The sequence below is a fragment of the Protopterus annectens genome, chromosome 8.part1 (assembly GCF_019279795.1).
Source record: "Protopterus annectens isolate FY-2018-M chromosome 8.part1, PAN1.0, whole genome shotgun sequence".
NCBI lineage: Eukaryota > Metazoa > Chordata > Ceratodontiformes > Protopteridae > Protopterus > Protopterus annectens.
The window spans coordinates 480,646,706-480,655,133 of NC_056742.1; the positions used below are offsets into that span (position 1 = coordinate 480,646,706).

General features: G+C 35.2%; 1 protein-coding gene across 1 annotated transcript; it reads right to left on the reverse strand.

Moving 5' to 3' along the window:
* Positions 1-3,533: 3,533 nt before the first annotated feature.
* Positions 3,534-4,487, reverse strand: LOC122810156 (olfactory receptor class A-like protein 1). The gene has a single exon (XM_044081630.1). The coding sequence runs from the start codon at positions 4,485-4,487 to the stop codon at positions 3,534-3,536; it is 954 nt and encodes a 317-aa protein (XP_043937565.1).
* Between the last annotated feature and the right edge of the window lie 3,941 nt (positions 4,488-8,428).

The window sequence follows — 8,428 nt, forward strand, 5'->3', positions numbered from 1 at the left end:
CTCATTGTAAAATATTTAATCTGTTGCAGGGCTTTTCTCCCCTTGTATATAGAATTACTCATCAGCTCATCATAAAATATTTAACCTCTTGCAGGGACATTCTCCCCTTGTATATATTTGCTCATCCACTATTGTTTAAATGCTTTTGAATCTGTTATGAAGCTTTTCTCCTCAGGCCTTCTCCAAAATTGGGCCATTCACTCAGTTGGACTTTCCAGTTATCAAAGGATAAATACATACATGCATATATACATACATAAATAAATAAATAAATCACTTTTGTTAAACTGATCTCAGAGCCAAAATGATTTCTTGTACAGATTGTAGAATCCACTTCTCTAGCTGTGAAGTCTCAACTAATAAAATAGTTTTCTTTTATGTTCAGCATTTTGACTCATTTTCTTTGTAAACAGACATTATCAAGCCATATATTCAATGTCTTACATTATTTTTTTTTCTATAATGTGAAAAGAAATGAAGCTCACATTTATTCCATTATTACTTTCCCCTATTCTGGTTTTAAGAGTCTCTTAAAGTAACCCTAGGGCTGCTGTTTTCCTGTTTAACATTAATACCCTGAAAATAAATAAGTGTTATTCCAATGCAATATCATTACTTCATTAAACATCCTCAAGTTTTCTTCCAGAATTCCACCATATTGGAATTCCACAGACTTGTTTTGTTTTTGAAACTTTTAATAATGTCCAACATATTATGATGCACACAAAAGCTCCTGAGTCTAATAATGATTATTTCAAAAGGTTTTCTATTTTGCTCATATTTACCACTGTTCAAAACTATTCATCCATTATGTTACGTATGTATGAAAATGTAGAACTTGTAGTAACAAGGAGCTCAGTTCTTGTGGCACATGAAGATTTATAGCATGTATTAGCAATTAAAGTTAATAATTAAGCTTACAAACTACAGACTTTAGCACCACAACTTCAACAATTGGTTAAGTGCTTGGTATTATTTGAGATGAGCCTGGCATGTGTAAGCTTGGGATGATATAGAAACAGCACTTATTTCACAAAAAATGACCCGTGCCTCTTTTTTCAAGGTTTCTGCTTACCTACCAAGGCCTTTGCAGCTTTCATAATGCCGTTTTTGACAGAGTATTGCTACTGGGCATTCCAGCATAGCAGATGAAGGTAAAAATTCTAACAATATCTAAATCAAATTATAACAAAGTTTGTTATTCTCAATTCCTGAGGCCTTAATAACAAATTGCACCTGGGTCAGCACTGCCCTCCCTTTAGCTTTAGTAGTCAGGAAATCCTTCATGGCAGTACAACTGATATCTCACCTGGGTCAAAAGACATTATCCCATTGTACTCTGTTCTGGTTTGATCATTTATTGGTTACAATACCCCACTTTGGTTTGTACCTATCCAGACACATTGTACAGCTAGAAAACCCTCAGCATTTTCTAGTCAAAAAGATTTCTAAGTCTAGAAACTCTTAGCTGCTATGACAGGCTTGAAGCCTTATTTCTATCATCGGTCTCTTACACACTCTTATGTGGAGAGCTATGTCTTGCATTAAGGACTCAACCCTCCTTGATCCCCTACATCTTTGTAAGACAAACAATTCCACTGACCATAGATATATGGATTTGAATATCTACCAGTGTTAAACAGAACAGACTGCAGAGACAGGTTTATTAGCCAATGCTTACCCCATCTCTGGAATAAACTACCCTATTATGTTAAACAAAGTAACACCCTTGCATTCTTCAAGACTAACTTTGATGAGTGCAGGGGGTACCCACAAATTCGTCTGAGACCTCAGTTGCTTTGCCCTTCTAAAAGTGGGAGGTAACTCATGAGGGTGAGTATTGTTAAGGCACAAAAGTTCTCTTGTCTTGCTTTCCTTGTATTTCCTGTGGTTTTGTGAACCTATGCTCATTTTATATGCCTACTGCCGTAAGTAAAAAAAAAACAAACTCAAGATTGTAAACAGTTGTGTCTTCCTCAGTTGCTAACAGCTTTAGAAAAATATTCAGTTACAAATTGCATTCAGTCTGTGAAGAATTGGTGACTTTTTTTACTCTTAAGTTAATTTTATTTATATTTCTTTTCTAATTTGATGACTGGGTAGGTGGGCTGGTCTACAGGCCCTTTGCAGCCATCACCTGGATGTAACAGTACAGAAAAGAATAAATTGCAGTAAAATAATATTCAGCATGCAGTCTCTAGGAAGACTGGAGAGAAATTAATCCCAAAAATATTAACATTAGTGCAAGAGTAAATGTTACGACATATACATCGACCAGCTATTATAAATTGCAGAACTAGCCAATGTTATGAAAGCAGTTGCAATTAAATTTATCTTGTAAGTGCTGCCTAAGTTTTTTTTCTTCAACTTATTTATTTATTTATGTAATGTTTGACGTTTTCCTGTATTTTTATTTCAGGATTCAAGAAGTAACTGGTTCTGTGCAGCTAGTCCTGTTCTAGAGAAGTTTTTTTGTCTCCTATGGCTAGTTTGAATGGAGGTCTGACAAATGTGATTGTACTTTTTTTGACTGTTTCTAATGGAGTAGCTTTGTTCTTTGATTTGTAATAACCATTTGAGAGGTTGTCAGTAACCAAGATGTAGAATTTTGAAAATTAGTTCAATTAAGAGTGTCTCTGTTAGCAATTGGCAGCCAATGGGCTTTTTCATATAAGGTACAGTGATGGCAGTTTGAATCTGCTGGCAGAGTAACTGTAAGTATTTTATTTTCCGTTATTTTAATTTTTTGCATGTTTTAACAAACTGAAGGGTAACAAGGGGAAGGGCATATTTAAGTTCAGGTATTAGATTAAAAATTATTTATTTTTTGAGTATTTTGTTTGATAATATCATGATAATAGTATCTAAGAACTGCCACTTTAAAATATCTCCTTCATTTTTTTATTTCTCTCTTTCTTTCTTTCATTTTTTTGTCTGAGGTACTTTTGCTGGCATGACTATCTCTTTTTCTTGTGGAAATATAGGAAAAGCACCTCCAGGTAGCACAGTGAAAAGCTTACAAGTGCAACATACTTGATAGTATACAGAAAATGAACAAAGCACTTGTATAAAAATGTTACTTCAGTGCTACTTTACTTTTCTGGGAGTAACAAATCACATTTCTAAATGCAATATTCAGATAAACTGATAAACGTTTCTTCTTTGCTGTTATCCAGTCAGTATACAGACAAATTCCCCTCATTATAAACCAACAGTTCCTGACTTTTAAAGTTTCAGTGCTCAAAGCGAATTCTTCATTACTTACGTGTTACAGTGGGTGACCACTAGCATATGTTACATTTTGATTTAAGGTCGTGGTCACTCAAATCAGATGCAGAAATTACAGTGTGATGCAGTCAGAGGTTCTCATAATATAAAAATAATCCATTGACTAATTTGGCAGCCTTAAAGCTTTGATTATGTGTTTTCCAAAAAATTCAGGTTTATATATTTCCATTACTCTTGACAACATGTGACTGAATGAAACTACGCATTCAAATAAAGTTGGATAAGTGTAATAAGAAGCAGAAACATCAGTGTGCTGAATATGATAGATGACCTTTACAGCGGTTAGTAACTAAAATTTTCAAATTACATTTAATTTTCTTGTTGAATGCAATTAGCACAAAAGGAAAGAGAGTGGAGAAACAGAATGCTAGGAAAACACGAATGTCATTTAAAGCTGCAAGGTTTTCACTATCAATGGAAACCTGGCAAAACCAGATTATATTCTCTATTCCAAAAAGTAACACATATATGGTAACAAAAGTAACAACCATTTTAGACGCTTGCTGTTCTGCAGTGGTTTCTTGGGTTCGATCGGACCTTCTCTTCCCTTTCATCTGCTTTGCATGCTTACGCAAAATGAAAATAATAAATACACTGGACAGAGCCATCAGGATTACAAAAACTGCATCTCGAGCGAAGGCGACAAATCCAATGAGCTCAAACAGAAATTTACTTGGATAAATTGAAATGCAGTATCCCATATTGAAAGCATGTTTCAGAGTAGTCATGTTTGCACTAACAACAGGATACAGTCCTGAACTTAGGCTAGATACAATACTAAGAATAAGAAGAAGACTTATGATAGATATAAGGTAATTCTGCAGTTTTACTTTAACAACAGCCCACATGGGGTTAGAAGAGGCCAGTGTTGCGCCCTGATAACAACTCAATAAACAGGTTAAACCAATGGTCATTACCCTAGATGCTCTCATTAAAAGTCCATTAAACTTACAGTCAAGGTCAGCATAGAAATATTTCACTCCAAACACAAAGAGAGAATGAGGGAGTCCTAAGGTGAGCAGAAGTGTTAAGTTAGCTCCCACCAGAATGGAGAGCATGATATCTGTAGGCACCATATTTTTTTCTTGGTGAGCAATGTTAGCCAGTGATAATATGATCAGTATGTTTCCAGAAAGGCCAACAGCGGTAGTTAAGCAGAATATAAACCCTTTCACAACTTGATGTGTTTCAATTTTCATTTTCAAATGTGTTTAGAAGTATTATGGCTCTACAGAAATTAGAAAACAATTCAGATTATCAGCATCTAAACAGGTATCAATGTCAAAAGAAATTTTCGTTGATCTTTTAAAACAAGTCCTTTGAATATATTATTTCTGTTGCACTACATAGAAAATTGTTATAGAAGAGAAACTGTTCTGTATATCATTCATTTGACCCACTGGGAAGCAATTTATATATTGTAGTCTCATTTCTGAACAATATTCAACTAAAATGCAAACATTTTTATCCTGGTGCTACAGTTAAATGCTGCGGGTTACTTGCTGAAATGTTACGCAATCAGTACAATTTCCATACTCCATATAATTCAGTAAAGCTCACTAATTAGTTCAGAACAAGAGGGTTGTCACCAGTACAAATTTCTAATAAAGGCCCAGATAAAAGCATATGTATTTTCTAACTTGATCTAACTCCAAATAAATAAATACATAAAAAATAAAATAAAATGCAATTAAACAATAAACAGCAAATTGAAATTGATGTAGAACCTGTTCACCATAAAATCATTCACTGCATGAGAATTTTAGTTTCTTATGAAAGAAACTACCAAATAATAGCAGATCTTGTATTCTGATTATTATTCTGCTGGTAAGAGGAAATCTGAAAAAAGGAATGCATTTTGTTAAGAATGGAGACCATGAGTTAACAATGAATAATTTTTATATACCATCAATTATTTTTATACGCTAAGAAACATAATATGATTTTTTGAACCATAATATGATTTTTTTCATGATAAAGTGTTGAGTTCTTTCAATTGTTTCTATTTTTTTTTTAACATTCACAACTTTTTATTAGCAAAAACCATAAATAACTAACAGCAAGCTGCTTTGCAAAATGAAATGGCATTTTTAAAACTGCATCAAAATAATCTAATATAGTAAAGTCAGACATAAGATTCCATGTATTGACAGTCATTCACTATTGCTTGAACATAGTTTCACAATTTGCTAAGTGCAAACCAATCAACACATTGTCTCCATCATCCGCACATCAAGATTAATTTATTAACGTGAAAGATGTGGAAAAAGAGATTTCTTACCTGCATGTTCTCTAGATTTTTTAAAAAAGGTAGCTATTGCAGTGTGAATTATTATTGCCATCTGCACAGTCCAGGTAATTTAACTGCCTTAAACTTTTGATAATCAGAGCTGGTAAGAGTAATTTAAAAGGTCACAGAAATCTCAAAATCAGCCCGTAGAATTGTAGTCACAAAAGGTGTTGTTTCATGTCACAGTGATGACATTGCCAGTCAAGTCCAAAATTTTCATCTTAGACATAGGGAAGGTACCTAGCAGCACTGCAAAATGTATGTGTCACAGATCCATGAGCCTCTCTGTGACACATGTCCAGTAGCCTAATTATAAAAAGTGAAACTTTTTTTTCTGGGCAATATTGTTTAAACAGTACTCATAAACGTCACTTTATAAATAAAGGGTGTTACTTCACGATCTTGTCCAGTCTCCACAGCTGGTAGAACCTACCTCACTGAGAGTTCCAATATGCATCTAAAGCTCTTTATTAATATCTTCCTAACACATTTCAAGATATTACCAGAGGTTTACCACATGTCCATGCAGCTACCGGCAGAGGACTAAGGGACAAAGAAAGCAAACCCTTCCTCTTCTGCATTCATTTTGTTCCAGATACCTGACAGCCCCATTTTCCCAGCAAAGTCTTTTATTAGCTTCTGAGATTTAAGATACATTTTGGCTCTTTGATGACTTCTGCCCAGGACTGAATCATCCACTATATTGTAATCATCCATTCATTCCCCAAACTATTTTAAATACTGGAACAAGGAAGTAATGAAAATTAGATTGTCACGTTAGGACCATAGAGGGACTCACATATGTATATGCTGAAGGATGTTTTTAACTTTCCATTAATCATCATGCCTTGTCATCTGACTGGCCTTTTTTGGACCAACAAACAACATCGCTCATTGGAAGTTATTGGATAGGTTCCTCAACACATGTCCTGGCATCAGACAGAAGTCAGCATATTTGCTTGCATGCAATCTTGACCTCCTGCAGTACTGCAGTATCTTATTTTGCATAAGAACGTAGCCACTATGTCCCTCAACATCTATGTAACGTGCATAATGAAAATAGTAATATTTGTGTCTATCGATTCATTTGCTTGTTTACTTATATTTGTTAACTGGAATGGAACACTAATTGTATTTTTAATTGGGAAAGAGCACTGATCTACAGGGACATATCCTTTTTCAGATTCAGCCCAGGAGCATTATCTGGTTAGGTGATGCTCTGAGTCACAGAGTAGGCACATGCAGGCTGAGTATATCATTCCCTATAAAAAAAAAACAGCTTGATAATAGCACATTGCTTTAATTCTTTGTGCTAACCTCCAGACAAATAAGGAAATATTAAAACATTTAAAAATTCTCTTTAAATAAAAACAATAACAGTGATTAACGACTTCATTTATGCAGTTGCTGAACACTGACCTGATGGAATATAATCCTCCAGGGAACACTAGCCTGCACCAGACAGCCAAGTGGTACACAGCAGTAAAACCCAAGAAATCTCTGTGCTACAAAGAAGAGAAGCATGTGCCTGTTAGTTGCTGAGTAATGCTAAAATGTACCACAGACTTTTGCAGCAGGCAACAAGGGTATTTTCAGTTCTTTCCCTTAGCCTGTTTTGTACTGCCTTTCCCTCTGGCTATGAAGAACTGGGCAACACTTACTGAAAAATTCTTTGTGAGAGAGTGTTGGCTGAGTGTCTGTGAAGGTGGAACTGTAATTTCCATTTAGCCTTCTACTTATTCCAACAGATGTTCCAACAGATGTGGATATTTCTTTTAGGGTTTGCTCTTCTGAGAATGACATTGAGCATTCTATTTATTCCAACAGGTGTTGATATCTGTTTTAGGGTTTGATCTTCTGAGAATAATTATTTGGCTGAAGACTTCCTTGGTTAGTCAGTGGTATCTCCCTTCTCATGAAATGTTTCATTCCTTGCAGTATGGTTGCTAGATGCCTAATGCATATGGAGGAATCGCTGCATATTTCCCTGGAAAGGTTTGTTTCCTGGCCACTTTTCTACCTCAATAGCAGAATCCTGAATTTCCTAGATACATCCTCTTCTATTTTGTACAATGTGAGGTAAAAGAATGGATTGCAGGAAGGTCATCACCATCCCTGATGTGGTTGGGGTCTATCCCACCAGATGATCTGAATAATTGAGCTGAGAGTTGTTGACATTCTCACAACACATCTTCCTTAATCCTGTAAAGTCTATTCTTTTTTAACATGGAAAGTGTGTTGCCCTAATACAGAATCAATTATTGTCTTGCCAGGATAAATGTTTTCCCCACTCTGATAGTCTAAGGAAACATTTCTTTAGCTCTATGGCTTAGAAGTTTAGATGCAATCTGTCAAGTTCTAACCAAGTTATTTCAACACTGTCAAATTTGCAGATATTCAATTTTGTCATGGAACAGCTGAATCTTTGTATGGTGATCCCAGTTCCTGAATTTGACTGGTTTATACAGTCAAAGAAGAATCCAGAAAATACATTTTAACAGAAATGTTTTCATCTGTGATCTTTACAGCATTGTATTCATGTTTAATTAAAGGTGTACCTCATAGAATTTCAATAACCAGGGGAGTAAGTTGATCAGGTTTATTTTCCAGGCCACACACTGTAGTCCTTTATTGCCCAGTTGGAAGCCTTGAATCATGATGAACATTTAATGACTGAGCAGCCAGTATCTCTGCAACAAAGGGTTGAGAGGACCCAGAGTCCACTGATGTTCTAGGGAGTTAAAAATAGAAGGAACACTTTGGGATGTCTTCCCCATTACTAGAGATGTTTCTCAAATTACAAGCTGTTCATGGCATGGCGAATAGTTCTACCACCCTCAGTGCTTTGCA

Excerpts from the sequence above, each read along its gene's own strand:
- LOC122810156 (XM_044081630.1), bottom strand. The coding sequence starts at position 4,487 with ATGAAAATTGAAACACATCAAGTTGTGAAAGGGTTTATATTCTGCTTA.